Source organism: Pseudonaja textilis, chromosome 1, assembly GCF_049901715.1.
Source record: "Pseudonaja textilis isolate UNSWEBS1 chromosome 1, rPseTex1.2, whole genome shotgun sequence".
In the NCBI taxonomy this organism is placed as follows: domain Eukaryota; kingdom Metazoa; phylum Chordata; class Lepidosauria; order Squamata; family Elapidae; genus Pseudonaja; species Pseudonaja textilis.
In genome coordinates this window covers 137,498,945-137,516,626 of record NC_141990.1, presented here as the reverse complement: position 1 = coordinate 137,516,626, position 17,682 = coordinate 137,498,945, and the positions used below count along the sequence as shown (strand labels likewise).

The 17,682-nt window shown below is 42.9% G+C and overlaps 1 protein-coding gene across 2 annotated transcripts in view; it reads right to left on the bottom strand.

The window, feature by feature from the left end:
- Positions 1 to 741: 741 nt before the first annotated feature.
- The window catches only part of KCNS3 (potassium voltage-gated channel modifier subfamily S member 3), a 37,442-nt gene continuing 20,501 nt past the window's right edge, over positions 742 to 17,682 (bottom strand). For both annotated transcript variants that reach the window (XM_026695320.2, XM_087917557.1), the window contains exon 3: positions 742 to 1,377. In XM_026695320.2, the coding sequence (XP_026551105.1) occupies positions 1,340 to 1,377 (38 nt within the window). In that variant the 3' untranslated portion in view covers positions 742 to 1,339. The remainder of the gene's footprint in view (positions 1,378 to 17,682) is intronic.

The window sequence follows — 17,682 nt, the reverse complement described above, 5'->3', positions numbered from 1 at the left end:
TGTGTTTTAATCAGACAGAAATGTTGTTTGCCTGCTCTTTATGATGTATGTGACTTGATAACTAATATAAAAATAAAATTCTAATAAGATACAATGGGAGCTTCCCATTGTGACATACAATGAACTAAATCCATTGTTGCAGAAGCAACATTGCAGAATTGTTTGGTGGAATGGGAGAGGGAAGCAACTCTTCTCCCAAGTTTCTTCCCGAGAACTCCATGGCCCATAGAAATGGATTGACTAGGGAGGGAGAGCTGCTCCCCTCCGATTGGATACCGCCAAATGACTGGGATCTTCTGGCTAGTATGGACACATTAGGAGATTTTTGCTCTTCCTACTTTTCACATAAAATTGTGTTGCACTGCCAGATCTCCTAGCTGCCTTATTTCAGATAAACCTAACAGTATTTGTTGCTAGCCTTCTTAAGGTAAATAGACCAAGAGGTGTATGCAAAATTTTTAACTCTGTGCCTTTCAAGACAAACATGCCTATTATGGTAGGCTGCAGGGGGTGGGTTTCAAAAATTTCAGCAACCAGTTCTCTGTCTGGTTGCTGGGTGGGTATGGCCATGGTGGGCGTGGCCTAGTCGACCTCTTGGTGGTGGTGGTGGTGGGTGATTTTGCCCTTCCCGGGCTCTGGAGTCCAAACTTTTGAAAATCCTCCACAGAAATTCCCATCGCTCAGCATACAATGCAAGCAAGAACACTCACACTCGCCAAGGAAAATTGCTCATGTCAAAACTTTATTAGTGTTGAGGTAGCCTTCCTTCTTGTGAAGAAGTTGGGTGAGATATTTGCAGAGTTGCCCCGCTGAAGTTTCGGTTTTATTGACATTGGTAACAACAACAAGCAGAAGAGCAGCAAGCAAATACATAGTTCTCAGGATCATCATTGTCATCCAGCAGCCAAAGTCAATGGCAGCAGTTATGATTGAGGGGACGGGGGAGCGTTTGAAGGGACCCAAAGGGCTGGTGCTTTGTTAATTCACAGGGAGGAGGGAACATGAAAAGAAGGTCACGTGGGGGAGCTGGATTCTGTATAAATTCTTTCCCTGGCCCATAGTATAAAATGAGGCTATTAATGGTACATATGGCTTGCTTAGGGTGAAATGGGGGTTGGCAGGAAGCTGCAGCAGCAAATGCACAGTAAGCGGTAACGAAATTTGCTAATAGTGCCTTATGTTTGCCACTTACTGCTTCTCCCCTAGTGCTGTGTGTGAGAGAGAGAGAGAGAGAGCTCCTTTAACCATCCTGATTTAGTTGGGTTGCTGAAGCGTCTCGCCAACAATACATGGATTCATTTGGCTGTGCTTAGTGCCCGAGGTAACCAGATAGGTCCAGTCACAGATGGGTCTTCGAAGAGACTAGAGATGCACGTTCTAAATGAGGGAGACAAACACACACAACACATATATACACGTATATATATATACATATATAAACATTAATGCTTGGTTTCTTCAAAATCAAACTTTTTATACATAAGTCAATGATGTGCTTGGAAACAATGCACTGGCATGCTAATAACAATAGCACTTAGACTTATATATCACTTCACAGTGCTTTATAGCCCTAAGTAGTTTACAGAGTTAGCATGTTGTCCCCAACAATCTGGGTCCTAATTTTACCGACCATCGAAGGATAGAAGGATGAGTCAACCTTGAGCTGGTCAGGATTGAACCGCTGGCAGTCAGCAGAATTAGCCCATAATACTGTATTCTAACCACTGCGCCACCCTGACTCTAATGGGGTTCTAATAATTCCTTGTGTCCCTAAAGAATAGGAATATCCCACAGTTCTCCTTCCTTCCTTCCAGTTATTGAAGTTACACAAGGTTTTTTCCTCCTTAAAAATACAATGATTCAGAGGCTACAGTAGCTAAAATGCTATTTTAGAATATTATTATAATGAAACCGTTCAGCGCTGATCTGCTCTCTTTCACTTTCCTCACAAAATAATGCAATATAGCCAAAATTCAACTATGAAATATTAAATCAGATTATGCTCTTTAAAGTCAGATAAAGGGACGTTTGCTGCTTTCATTATTCTGACAAAAACAACGTTGCAGCATTCCACAGCAAGCTCTGCATTTTTGGGGACATGTGTGTGAGGCATTTGCTACACACAAAGAAAAAGAGGAGACATTTATCACAACACTTGTTATTTTGTTAGGAAAACCTTTTCCCTGTGACTACTACTGATCAGACATCTTTCAATTCACATGCTTTTTGGGTATAAAGAATCTTTCCTGGTACTATTTTTCACCAACCACCAACTATGTATGACGGGCAAGAAGGAAGAATGAACTGAAAACGTGTTCATGTCTCCTATGCCCCGTCCCTTACTCATTTGATGCTAAGCTCTTAGGCTCTAAATCACGATGTTTATGTTAAATGAAGTGGAAGGATGGGAGTAAGAAGTATTCCCCTAACACTGCCTGTCTGGAGGGGGAAATTAGAGAGCCACCGAATCCTATCAAAAAATATAGATGTAGTTTCATTCATGATCATTTGAAACATGTCCAGTGTGGTATTTATATTAAGAATTTCACATTTTTCCAAATGACTTTCATTGATCAAGCAACCCCATCCGAAGGTTTTTAATATTGGGCCGTTGCTTCTCATACTGGAAAATACTTTCAAATTCTATTGATTTCAGGATGAGAATTCAATGGATGCTTAATTGTTCCCACTGAAATTCACGGCACTTTACAATGTTTTATCCTGAACCACAGCATCCTGCTTGACTGACTGCAGCTACAGCACGATATTAGGAATCTTAAAGGCTTTCTGTTTTTGTTTTTTTTAAAGTGAATTCGTCAACGGACTTTCCGGTTATCCTTTGAAAGAGAATAGCAGAAAATGCCACAAAAATGGAATCAAATTATGATACCTAAGATATTACAGGTATATCTTGCTTAATGATCACAATTGGAACAAAAATCTGAATTGTTGTCATTAAGTGATATATTGTGTGACCATTCAATTACTATAGTCCCAGTTGTAATTGTTGAGCAATCTGATAGATCGTTAAGTTAAAATCCTTGCATTCCCCATTCTCCATGCCTGCACAAGCATGAAGTAGTAAGGAGATAAGGCATTTGACAGAAGGATTTTAACACACTAAAACCTGTGTATAGGCATGGAGAGGCAGAGAGCTTTTACTATGTAAAATAATCCTTGTCTCTAACTCTGTGCTATCTCCCCTGTGAGGATGACTCCCTGGGGAAACTGGCAGAGATGATTGCAAAGAAAAATTACGAGTCATAAAGCAGCCTTCCTAAAGGTAAAGGTTTCCCTCGCACATACATGGTGGTCATTTCCGGCTCTAGGGGAGGTGCTCATCTCCCTTACAAAGCTGAAGATCCAGTGCTGTTCGAAGACATCTCTGTGGTCATGTGGCCAGCATGACTAAACACCGAAGGCACATGGAACGTTGTTACCTTCCTGCCAAAGTGGTCCCTATTTTTCTATTTGCATTTTTACATGCTTTTGAACTGCTAGGTTGGCAGAAGCTGGGACAAGTAATTCCGTTACACAGTGCTCGGGATTCGAACCGCCGACCTTTCTGATTGACAAGCTCAGCGTCTTAGCCACTGAGCCACCGCATCCCTTCCTAAGACCATCACTAATACCAGTCATTAAGTAGGAACTACCTGTATTGAACTACAGTTCTTAGGATTTCTGCCTATTTGCCATACATCCGCAGGGGAGTTGGAAATCATAATTTAGCCACATCAAAATGGCCACATGAGCTTTATTGCCATTGATCTTAAACTTTGTTTCCTTTCTAGCCTACATCAACCTGCATTATAATGACATGTTTTCTACCACATCTCAGCTACATGACCACCGAAAAGACCTTTCACATTTCTTCCTGTTGTTGGACTAATAGTTCAGAAGTCTGATTTGAGAGCTATGAGTAGAGTTATAGTGAAGCAAAAAGGCGGAACATTCACCCCCTACCCAATTATTTTCTCTGAAATAAATGTACCATTACTGGATAAGAGAGACTGAGAATTACAAAATGAATTTTGGGAGCTTCAATTGTATATGACCTGGTCTTATATTGTGCAACTACTCTGCCAGCAGAAGCAGTATGGACATGATTAGAAAGCAAATAAAAGTGGAAGAGATGGCAAGAATCAAACTGAAGAACAGCAGTGGTTTCATTCTCATCCCCATACTTTTAACAGTCTGCCTGGCTTTGAGAACAATACCTGCTATTACACCAACCATTCCTATCGTTTTAGTTCTATTTCCATTTGCTTTCCAATAATTACCAGTTTGTATCAGAGTACAAGATGACTGAAGATTCCCAAGATCATCAGACTGCCCAATGAATGGCAGTATGATAGAGATAGATCAATGGATGGATGGATGGATGGATGGAGCAACATTCTAGTGGTTCACTGTACTGTATTATGTATACATGAATGTAACACTTTGTCTGCAACTCCTTAAAGCAGCCATATCTTTTCCTGGGATCATTATCCCAGAAAAAAGATGCAGTTGCTTCAAAAATTGCAGGCAGATAATTCCTTCTTCTTTGTATGAAGAACTATTTGTAATTCCAAAATACCGCTCAACCCTAATATGAAACTATTTGCACAACCATGATATGGAAACAGAATTGAGTACCAAAATACAGAGAAAAATACAGATATTTTCTTCACAATGTAATGACTTTGGGGGAAAGAGCTTCATCTGGACAAGATGAGTAGTGGCCAGGTGGGTCCCTGGGCAGGCCTGGTTCTGCACATCCTTACAATGTCACTGCCACAGAAAGATATGCAGGGAGAGCTTTTTGAGAGAACCTCTTGGGAGCAGTGATCTATCCAGATATAGATTATTGCTCGAGTAACCTTTCTTTCACAACTATGATCAGAACCTAAAACTTCCAATATCTGAGCCTTTGCTTTGAGACTTAAATGCTGACATAACCAGCCTCTTGTATTTTCTGTCTTATCTACAAAACTTACCCAGCTATCTGGAAGCGCTGTCATTTGATGCTTCAACCTGAGAATACTTTATTGCTTCATCCACAAGTCCTTGGCTATTGAACAGAACTGTGTGTGTCTTAAAATCTTGGACTGGGCGATGTATATATATTAGCCTTTGGCTAATACAGGGCTGTCATACTCCCGGCCCATGGGCCAGATGCGTCACACACTGGCAACACCCACGCAGTTTAGCGAAGGGGGAAAAGTCCCAACATGTCATGTGATGCCGCCGTGACGACGTGAGTTTGACACCCTTGGGCTAATAGATTCTAGGGTGATGTAATGCTAATCTTGGGCTGTTATTCTTTGCAGATTCAAGATCTGGGCTAAAAAAACCAAAACTATGCATTTAGTATAGACAAAGTAATATCTGGCTATATTTATGTACCTACTAAGAGAATAAAAATAGGATTGAACCAAGTTAAATGAAATGGAAAGGCCGTATAAAAATAATGACGATAATAATTGGGAAGGACTCAGTAGCTAGACGAAAATGCCAAGTTCAATCCGAATGACTGCTTAACTCTGCAACAAACCATAATAATCTTACTCAGCCTAATACCCCAATGAATTTGTGAAAAACTACCTATAGCAAATGTAAGAGGCTAATGCACCACAGTGGTATGCAGTATGTTTACTCTATGGTTCTACACCAGGGGTATCAAACTCGTGGCCTGCGAGCTGAATGTGTCACATGCTGCCCCTGCCCAGTTTAGCGAAGGGGGAAAAGGTCCCAATATGTCACGTGATGCTGCTGTGACAACGTGAGTTTGACACCCCTATTCTATACTGTCTTACGTTCCTTACACCTCCAGGCTGCATTGGAAAAGCTTCCAATGATGTGTGACTTAGAGCTTCAATGAAAATATCCAATGCAGAGCACAGATCATTGTGGGAGACAAAGATTAAAGTCCTCTTATACTTAGTTTTAGACATGAATCATAGTGCCCTGCTTTTGAACTTCAAATTTGAACAAATTGGGACCTAGTTTTACAGTTGTCATCAGCCATGAGAATTTCAAAGCAATTTTCCAATTTATCCTAATGGTCAATTTTGGCTCTTGTAATTTGACTCAATCGAGTGCAAAACTCTGCTATGAGTCAAAGCCTCACAGACTGCATAAAGTGCACATCCTTTATTTAAAACTAAGTTCTCAAAGTCATAGGAAGGGTGATATGTCTAGATTTCCACATCCTACCTTTTTATTGGGAATCCTCTGGAAACTAAACATCTAAAAAATAAATCTCATCTTCTAAAAACCTTACAGCAATGTTTATGGGTTGCTAGTCACTTATTTTTCTTCCCTTTTTGTCTTTATTGGTTGTCATGCAGAATGATGGCCTTTATTAATTTTTAGACATGTAAGGTACTTAAATCCAAGTAAATGTTAAGAAGAATATTGAATAAAGACAGGTTTAGACATTTAATCACACATAATTTTTGTTCATTATATTTTGATCACCTTAAACAGTGTTTTTAGACTTTCAGACATAAGAGACATTAGAATTTTCTTTCTAAGTATATTAATTTTCATTTAAAAAGAAGGCAACAGACAGCACACTAATCACATTTTCCTCTTTTCAATAAGATTATCAAAGCCACGATCACCAGATGGCAGCAAACAGGTACCAAAAATTATAATCCTATACTGCCTGCCACGTAGTGGCTCTCTGGGGTTTTGCACCTCAAGAGACTTACATTGGAGGCTAGAAAATATTACTGCTCTTTATAATATAGACTGGATTAAAAAACTCATAGCTTTTGAAAATGCTAGGTTTCTTCCTACTAATTAAAAAAGATACTGTTTCCCTTTGGCATAGATTTTATATTTTGCAAGAATAGCTTTATGCAGAAATCGATCAATTTTAAATATATATATATGAGATATATTTAATGGATTTATATCCATTTTGCATGTTGGGTTTTTTGTCTTTTGTGTACAGCAACTTAAAAACTAATTGAATAGGATGTGCATATATCCCATAACTGTTGGATGAGATGTGTGTATTATATCAACTTTAAAAAGTTTTTAAATGCTATTTCCTATGGTGTTTTTTTAAAAAAATACAATAAAAATATTAATTCATCTGGAAGAGGGAATGAATAATTGAAGATTTAGTTCAAGAGACATCATTATTTTATTGCCAGAAAATGGAAACTATATTAGGTATTTGCACACCCAAAAGAACCACTTATCTTCATCCTACTTTAAGGAAGGTTCCTTGGATAAAGCAATTTAAACTCATCTTCATTCTCATCATCTCCACTAGAAAAAAACACTCCACATGTTTATTTCAAAGGGAAAAGCGCAGTCTAATTTCCTGTCACTCGTTATGGAAGGACAAGTCACTTAACTAGCAACCCTTCCGTGCCGATGATGGTAATTGCCATGATGATGTGACCTAGTTTGGTAATGAAATGTCTGCAAGAAAACCAGCAAGATCAGGGAGCACCAAGGACCCCACAGTTCAGTCCTTAATTACAAATATTCTGTTCTCTTGGCAGCTTCCCTTCTACTGTTACATTCAACCTCTGCGTATTTTTAATACATGGCAGTATGTATAAAATACCAGTTTTCAAACTGTTGGTGCAAAGGTGTCTTTTCCCAGGCTCACTGCTTCAAAAACTGCTCACAGCTGCTTCCTCTTGCAAAGCAATACAGAACCTCTTTGCTTTGCTGAGGAAAATGCCGGTGTCCGGCCTTCGAGACAGCTGTGCAAACCTTGGCTGCTTTAATACCCCAAAAACAAAGCTGCAGCTGTACTACTATGCTTGTCAAAGCATTTTTCTAAGTGGTTTGCATGGATAGATATAGAGTGACGGGGACCGATAATCAATTATACTGTGATCCAACCGCCTGGATACAGAAATGATACATACCATTAAATGGGCTCTTAGCGGGTTTAAATAAATATATGGTTACATGGTCTGTTTGCTAAGAAATGCATATGCAAGGCCTGAGATCCACTTAAAATATTCCACACTAATGTTAGATTCTTGATTAAAAGGTTAGTGTTTTTACTGGTTGAATGCAGGTAATTCAGGTAATTAAGAATAGCCCTCATTAGTCATGGATCACAAGTTAACAGAAACATGATAGCAAGCCCTAGTATAGTACCTGCAGTTTCTAAGTACGGGACCAACTACAGATTATAAAACATAAGAAATTCAGAGGTGGTATTCAGATAACAGATAATCAGAGTTGGAAGGGACCTTGTAGGTCATCTAGTCCAACCCCCCCGCCCAAGCAGGAGACCCTACACCATTTCTGACAAATGGCAGTCCAATCTCTTCTTGAAAGTCTCAAGTGATGGTGCTCCCACAACTTCCGAAGGCAAGGTATTCAGCAGGTTCTGACCAGTTCTGGAGAACCAGTAGCGGAAATTTTGAGTAGTTTGGAGAACTGGCAAGTACCACCTCTGACTGGCCCCGCCTCCATCTATTCTCTGCCTCCTGAGTCCCAGCTGATTGGCTGGGTCTTCTTTTGTTGCCCTGCACAGAGCTGGAAAGCAGGTTAGTGGGATGGGGAGGGAATGGGAATTTTGCCGTAACCTTCTCCTGGAGTGGGGAGGGAATGGAGATTTTGCAGTTTCCTTCCCCTGCCATGCCCACCAAGCCACGCCACGCCCACAGAACCAGTAGTAAGAATTGCATCCCACCACTGAAAAAACTGGTGAAAAAATAAACTATAGGGAGTCCTCAACTAATAATAATTTGTTTAGCAACCATTCAAAGTTACAATGGCACTGAAAAAAAATGACCCATGGAAGTTTTTCACACTTATGACCATTGCAGCATCCCCATGGGAACATGATCAAAATTCGGATGCTTGGGAACTGACTCATATTTCGTGGTGGTTGCAGGGGTCATGTGATTACCTTTTGCGAGCTTCTGACAAGCAAAGTGAATGGGGAAGCCAGATTCATTTAACAACCATGTTATCAACTTACCAACCCTGTGATTCACTTACTGGCAAGATTGGGGCAATACTCTCTTAAACAAATGTCTCGCTTAGCAACAGAAATTCTGGGTTCAGTTGTGGTCGTTAAGTCGAGGACTACCTGCACTAAGGAAATACAATTTATCGTTATACTTATAGTATATGAATATACTATATGTTTATACTTCTCCATGCATTTCTACCCTTGGAAATCATCTTGCTCCCAACACACATCCATATACCATGCCATGCATTGCCTTTTGTTCCTTAGATTTGAGCCGTGGTGGCGCAGTGGTTAGAATGCAGTACTGCAGACCACTTCTGCTGACTGTCGGCTGCCTGAAATTTGGCAGTTCAAATCCCACCAGGCTCAAGGTTGGCTCAGCCTTTCATCGTTCCAAGGTGGATAAAATGAGGACCCAGATTGTTGGGGGCAATAGGCTGACTCTGTAAACTGCTTAGAGAGGGCTGTAAAGCAGTGCTATTACTATTAGATTTCCCATTTCTTTCAGAAAATCTCAACTCTCTCCAGCTACAACCTCCTCAGCCCTCCCCTTTCCTCTTAACCCATTCACTCTTCTATATTTGTTTTTGATCTTTATCTCTTGACCATCTCATTATGATCAAACTACCTCCATATGTATCTTTCAGACAGAAACCTTATTTTGTATTCAGCCCACATATATTCTGCATCCCTTCATTCTTAACTCTGTCTCTTCTTGTTTTATTACACAGATTAAGTATCTACTCCCACTGCTTCCAATTTTTATGATGCTTCTGACATACCCAGTTCTTATTCCATACAATAAATGGGCAGAAACAGGTAGCTGTCTAATGTTCAGTCAACAAATATTCATGTCTTACAACAAATTAAATATTATCACTACTATTCTACCCACGTTTGCATGTTTTAAAACTTCTATATCCATTTCCCCATCTTTAGCAAGGTACTAAGGTACACATAATTTTTCACTTATTCTAGTTTTTCACCATTTATTCATAGTCCATGCTTAATAACCACAACTGGGTCCAACAAATGAATAACTAAATGAGCAGCAATTAAGCAAGACATCATGCGATTGCAATGGGTTTGCAACCTAACTTCTGCCATGGTTGTTAAATAAATCGACCAATGTCGTGAAGCAAGACATCTTGTGACCATGACTTGCAATTTTACTGCAGACTTTCTCACTGGCTCTGCCTAGCATGACATGGCTGTGAAACTCACAAGTGTCGATCACACAACTGCTGAGACATTGCAACTGTTGTAAACGTGAGGACTGGTTGTAAAGTTATCAGCCCCATCATAATTCTGAATGGTTCATAAAGAGGACAGTCATTAAGGGAGAATTATATGTATCATTTACAATTGTTTATTTACTCCTACAGACTCCTATATACTACTACAGTCTGTTTATGCCTCTAACCAAGACAATTCTAAGAAGTCATCAGAAATATTCTTCATATTTTTATTTTAGTTTATTTAAATTAGTATGATATACTAGTCTGAAATCATACTTATAATTTGTATACATGAAAATATTGCCTTCTTTTTCTTTCTTTTCATTTTAGAGCTCAGCTGCAGCCAAAATGCCTTTGTTTTTGATGATGATATAAAGACAAACATAGCAACATGACGATGATATAAAGACAAACATAGCAACTTTAAAAATTTAAAGCTTAGGAGCAAAGCAGGAATCTTGTTGGCAATCAGCAAAAGTTCCCTGTGCATCCTAAATGATAAAAGGAAACAATACTAATGGCTATTTTGGCATCAACTAAAATGAGATCGGTTCCAAATTATTTCTCTTACCAAGAGCTCATAATCAGCAGAAAATGTGATTGCATCAAAAGTTTCTGCATCAGTGGGAAATTTCCAAGATGTACCTACATGATTCACTCTTTCTCTTTGTACTCAACAAATTCTATCTTCCCTACAGCAAAACAAAACTGGAGAGCATATTCTCATGCAAATTCCTTCCAAGACAGTATCTGGAATAGTGGAACAATGCAGTATTATGGTGGCTGCTTTCTCTGTACAAATTTCAGGGACCTGAATTGGGAAAAAAAGAAGTGGATCCTGCACCTGCGGAAGAGGAGGAGGAGGAGGAGGAGGAGGAGACGATGATATTGGATCTTCAATTTCCAGAATTCCAAGCTACAAATACCGTATAAGGAATTGCCCTGTTTACATAATAAGGAAGTGTCTGGTTGGGAAAAGCTGATAGATGATAGTTATATGATAGATATGTTATGATAGATAATATAACTCAAACCAGACTTTTTCTTTCATAAGAATTTATGACGGAAACAGGATGTCGAAGTGCAATGGCCTTGCATCTATTATCACACCTCTTCTTTCACATGTTAAGACTGTTATTCAGTCAGCTGAATATCCACTCTTGGATATACAACAGTTTTTAACTTTATTTACCCAACTTCTATCCAACAACTAGCATATGCAAGAAGAATCAAACATTTAGCTTTAAGTAGACATTTTGTGGGAGACCATGAGCCCACTCTGAATTTTCTGATTGGCTCATGGAGAAAAAGGCTAGCATAAAGACTTATTTACAAAATGACTGGCATTTTAAAACACAAAATACCAATTTACAACATGTCAAACTAGTCCTACCCTCAGAGGCATTTTATTATTCCATTATAATAATATTTGCATGTTGCAAATGAGTATTATGCTACAGGTTCACATTTCGCCTTACAGCATGATATCCACCTACTTTTAAAATTAAAATAATATTTTTAATTTTAAAAAACTGTTCAAGTAAAATGTCTCACAACACACTGGTGCCTTCAAGAACCAGACTGCCTCCCTTCAATTTAAGTGGGAAAAGATTAGGTGGATTGCAAGCAACTCCTAAAGATCCCCTTAGGGCCTTCAAGAATGGGGAACATTTTGGATCTGTTTTGAAGTCTGGGAAGGATTGAGGACATTAGCATTCCTAGAGCACCTCTGTACTTACAGCAGGGAGAAACATTAATTAAGAAAAGACTATTCTATGCACACAAGGTTTTGCTATGATTTAAATGCTACATGATCAGGAATTTTAAATCCTTTGTGCACACAGATGGTTTTTCTGTAATAATGTTTCTCCTGATGGGGGAGGGGTGGGGGCAAAGGAATGTGACATCTGGGATGAGACAGGCCCAACTATATTCTCATATGATTACCATTGGAACAGAAGAAACTCCCTAACAAGGATAAAGTAAACCAAGAACTTCAAATGGAGTGTCCCACAGAGCTATTCTAAAGAAAAAGTATTTTTGTTGAAACCAATTCTATGCAGACATCTCATCCTTACTGCCCAAACATTTCTATTTCTTCAGCTTAAAAATAGAGTATTCTCAAAGTAGTTAACAAAGTCCAAGTAACGTTTTAAAAGGATTATTTCTAGAGATTAGTTTTAAATATGCATGACGCTACATTTACATGAGTTTACGTCATATGCAAAGTGGAGACTGATGCTGGCAGGAAGATTGAAGTCCTGTCAGTGGCTGAAGTATCCGACAGCGCCGGCTATAAAAAGCTGGCGCTGGTTGCGTTGCTTTGCTTTTGATTCCAGTTTGTAAAGAAAGAGTTTCTCAAACTCCTTAGCCCTGCTCCTTCCTCATCCAGGCCCATTCAACACTGTCGATGAGGATGGGATACTGAGGAAGACAAAGGACCTCGTGGGGCACCGCAGCCATTTTCCAGCTGAATTGTGAACTCGACTGTTCAAACCGACAGCAAACCAACATGGCCTACCGACCCCTATCAATCCCATCCGAGCCAACCAAAGAGAAGTGGTCCTCGTACATGGGAAGATTCAACCTAAATCTGGAGGTAAATGGGATGCAGACAGCATCCGACGCAAAGAAGAAGGCTTATTTCTTGACCTATTGTGATTCTGAACTCTACAAACTAACCAAAGCCCTCATTGCAGATGAGCTGGCGAACATCTCCTGGGACAAACTGCAACGAGCATTGAAGGGGCATTTCGACCCTACTCCATCATACCTGGCAAACTGGAACAACTTCTACATCTGGAGCCAAAAGGAGGGAGAAAGCAGAAGTGATTTCATGGTAGCGCTTAGGAAACTATCAAAGAACTGCAAGTTCTCAAACACCGAAGAAATGATCCAGGATCAGCTAGTGCTCCGTCTAAAGGATTTAACCCTGCAGAAGAAACTGTTCACAAGGGAGGACGTCCTGTTCAAGAAGCAAAAGCCATGGAAGCCTCCGACTGCTCGGCAGCCCGAGTCAAGGGCAGCAGCAAGGTCCACGCCACCCATTCCGCGAGGGGGGCCCCACGAAGTCCATCCTGCTCCGAAAGCAGCAACAGTGAGAAGGAAGATGTCCACCAGGTAAACCCAGCAAACTTGGAACCACCAAGGGAACCAAGCCTTGCGGAAACTGCAGAGGGAACCATCCCTGGTCTGTCTGCCTTTTTAGGGAAGCAATCTGCAGGCGTTGCGAGAGGAAAGGCCGCATCACGGAAGCTTGCAGAGCCAGCCAACAAATGGACAAACCAAGCCACAGAACATACTCCCCAACCAGACAATACAAGGGTCAAAAGACATTTGGCGCGAAATTCAAAAAACAAGATGGCGACCGGGAAGAAACCCACCATACAATCGGGGGCTACACACATGTCTGTGTGGGACACACAGATACTGAGGATTCCAACAAATTCCTCACCAAAGTGAGGATTGATGGGACTCTATAGTCGATGGAAATGGACTCCGGGTCTTATATATCAATTATCTCCTGGACAGCTCTCCAGAAGATCAAACCCCACATCCGCTGAAACCACTCCAGCTACAACGGATAATACTAAAAGACTACCAAGGCTACAAAATACCAGTGCTGGGAAAGAAAATCTGCCATGTGGAATATGAAGATTTCCAGGGACCCCTACCACTGACCATTGTGGACCGAGACCTTCCCAGCTGCCTAGGGAGAGAATGGTTTGCACTGCTGCAAAGCAGCCTCACCAGCATCCATGCGACAGCGATCACCAGAGCAAGCAGCGGAAATGACTTAGATGTGTTGGCGAGGGAATTCTGGGATGTTTTCCACAGTGAACTGGGAAAGTATACGGGGACCCCGATCAGTTTTAACCTCAACCCCAACATACCCCCTGTCTGACTGAAGTCCCAGAGGATCCCTTTTGTTCTGTGGCTCAAGGTTGAAGAGCAATTAAACAAGTTGGTGGCTCAAGGATCCCTTGAGCCAGTAGACCACACGGGGTGGGATAGCCCTATAATGACCCCTGTAAAGTCCGATGGGTCAGTCAGAATCTGTGGGGACTACAAGACTACCCTGAACCTCGTGCTACAACAGAGCGCATATCCGGTAGTGGTAGTCCAGCACCTACTACATTCATTGGGCCAGGGCAAGATTTTTGCTAACTTGGACCTAGCACAGGCATATCAACAATTGCCTGCGGATGCAGCCACCGCCGAAGCCCAAATGATCGTAACCCACAAGGGGCTATGCTAGCTCCAAATTGCAGCCAGTTGCAGCCAAGTGCAACTGGCTGCAATTTGGAGCTAGCATAGCCCCCGGCCTTTTCCAAACCATAATGGGAAGGCTGCTACAAGGTCTGCCAGGAGTAGTTCCTTACTTTGACGACGTAATAATCTCAGCCAAGCCCCAACTAATGGAAAGGGTCCAAACAGTATTAGAAAGATTCCAAGAAGTGGGGTTTAAGTTAAAAGGGACAAATGCTACATTGCTGTACTGAGCATAGAGTTCTTGGGTTTCCAAATCGATGGGTCAGGCATCTGACCCACGAACAGCAATCTGAAAGCAATTAAGGAAGACCCCACCCCACAGAATAAAAGTGATCTCCAAGCCTTCTTGGGCTTATTAAACTTCTATAACATATTCTTACCACAGAAAGCGACCTTAGCGAAGCCACTCCATAGACTGTTGGATAAGAATACAACCTGGAAATGTGCCCCCCCGAGGATGCCACATTCTCCAAAATAAAAGACATTTTGACATCTGACACAGTATTGATGCAATATAGCGAGACCCTGCCGCTACGGATGACCTGCGACGCATCACCATACGGCATCGGGGCAGTACTGAGCCATAGACTACTGAATGGAAAGGAAGCCCCCATAGCCTATTATTCTAAGACATTGTCAAAAGCTGAGAGGAACTATGGCCAAATAGACAAAGAAGCCCTCACTGCCGTAACTGGAGTAAAATGTTTTCACGAATACCTCCACTTCAAGTTGGTCACTGACCACAAGCCACTGCTTGGCATTCTCTCAGAAAACAAACCCATACCCAACATCTTATCACCTAGGATGTTAAGATGGACAATTTTCCTGGCAGCATATAACATCAGCCTTCTACACAGACCAGGAAAGAACATTCCACACACCGATGCACTCAGCAGGTGCCCCGTGCCAGACCTAGTGGAAGACCCAGCCCCCGCGTCTTCTGTATTCCTCGTAGAATGTTTAGAGCCAGGTTTATTGACGGCAGCGGACATCTCGAGACTCACCGCGAAGGATAAAACATTGGAGTGAGTTTTAAACTGGGTATGGTGAGGGCCTAATTTTTTTAGAATTTCTTTGGTCGTTCTGACCATTCTCTCTATTTGCCTGTTCACCGCCGGATGAGCCGGCGCCAATAGGGCATGTCGGATCCCCAGATGGGCAAGGAAGCTTTCAAATTGCTGTGCTGTGAATTGCAGGCCAGTGTCCAAAACCAGCACATCGGGTAGCCCATGGGTGGCGAAGGCAATATATATAGGGCAGGGGGTGGGGTGAGTGGGGTGGGTGGGGCGAGCATCAAATGGCCAGAAAAGATGATCAAGCATCTGGAAGGGGCGACCAAAGAAATTCTAAAAAAATTAGGCCCTGGCAATTGGCAAGAAAAAACTCGACAAATTGTTGCTAACCCAACACATAACACCAAGCCCAGCAACAAACAGAAGCCCAGCAGAAATGCTCATGAACAGAAAATTAAGGTCCACCCTGGACAGAATCCATCCAAGCTATACAAATGACACTCCTCTCGACTCCAAAGGGAAGTGCAGAACATTCACACTGGGAGACACAGAGTATGCACGCAACTACACAGGAGGGGAAACCTGGGTCCCGGCAAAAATAATTGAAAGTACTAGACCCAGATCATACAGACTGGAGGTAGAAGGGGGAAAAACATGGAACAGGCACATAGACCAACTGCGGGGCCGCATAGTTCAACTCAGAGGTGGTATTCAGCTGGTTCGCACTGGTTCCAGCGACCCAGTAGGAAGAATTTGGTGTGGGTCACAGAGCCGGTAGCGACTTCTGGCTGGCCACACCACCGAACTGGTACGGTTGCCCGACAGTCACTCGCCCCTTCTGGATGGTTGATCATCTTTTCCGGCTGTTTGATGCTCGCCCCACCCTATATATATTGCCTTCACCACGTGGCCCAGCTAATTGCCTTGCCAGTTGCCTTGTTGATGCCTGGCTCAGCTCACCAAAGGTAAGCAATGCATGTCCCCCACTGATCCTTCGCCTTGAGTTGGGGGCTGGGACCCCAGGGTCGCACTATTCCCTGAGGCCCTGGAACCACCGGCTGCCTTGGCTGGGTCGGGGAATGCGTGATTCCCCAGCTACAGCCTTGTCCCGGAGCCACCGCTCACTTGCCACCCGCTCTCCCTTAGGTGCGGTGCATTGCCTATTTTCCCCTCCTTCAGAGGCCCTGGCCTGGCCCTTCCTCCCCTACAACTACCTCTTTCATCATCCATGGCTGCGACCTTACCTTCCTCCAGTGGCTGGCTGCCAGGGAAGGCAAGCCAGACTAAGAGCCGCTGGGCTCCCCGCCAGCAGCTGCTGCCTCTCTTTTTTTGGTGTAAGTCGTCTCCCAATTGATGCCTCTTTGCTAGCCAGAACCGAGCTGATAGCCCACGCGCCGTCTCCTAGCAGGAAGTCCCGGAATCTCATATGTGCACACGTGAGGCCGGGACTTTCTGCAAGGAGAAGGCACATGGGCAAGTCCCTCCGGTGCACTGGGCTCAATGGGTGGACCTGCGTGCCAGGCCGACGCTTCTGTTCCCCTTGCTCTCTTCCAGGTTCCGGCGCATTGACCAGCCTGCCACCACTGCAGGTAGGAGGGTGGCGGTAGTTCACACACGCAGCTGTGCCTCCCCAAAAGAGCAGTGGCGAGAGATGGGCGAGAACCGCTCTCAGCGGTAAGAGCAGCTGACAGGGCAGCATTTGTTGGCAGGGCATCAAATGCCCCGAATCCAAGCTGGCCAGTGTGCCGGAACTTGGAATAGCAAGGAGAGCAGAGCTGCCAGCCAGAATGGATGGGCCGGGGCTTTCCTTCCTCTCCACCCAAGCAGGCTTTTTGCTGCTCTTCTGGGAAGGCGGGGCTGTTCAGGAGCTGACTCCACGCGGGAGGAATATCTGTCCGACCCTGTGGTAAGAGGTGCTCCAAAAGGGAGGGTGGGGGGACTCCCGGGGCTGCCTCCCGTAGCAACACCGCTGCACCTATAACCGCTCACTTTCTGCCTTCTCCCAGGGCACAAAATGAACAAAGTGACCGGCCATGGTGGCTGCATGCACTGGCCACTTTCTGCCTGCTCCCAGGGGATGTGCCACTTCCATCCCAGCCTGACCAATGGGTGGGCGTGCGGACCTTGAGGGGCATCTCCACTGCACTGAGGCTGAGGGGGCAGCAGAGGTGCACACATGCAGCAGCGGCAGCCCTGGTACATGCATCTGCCCCAC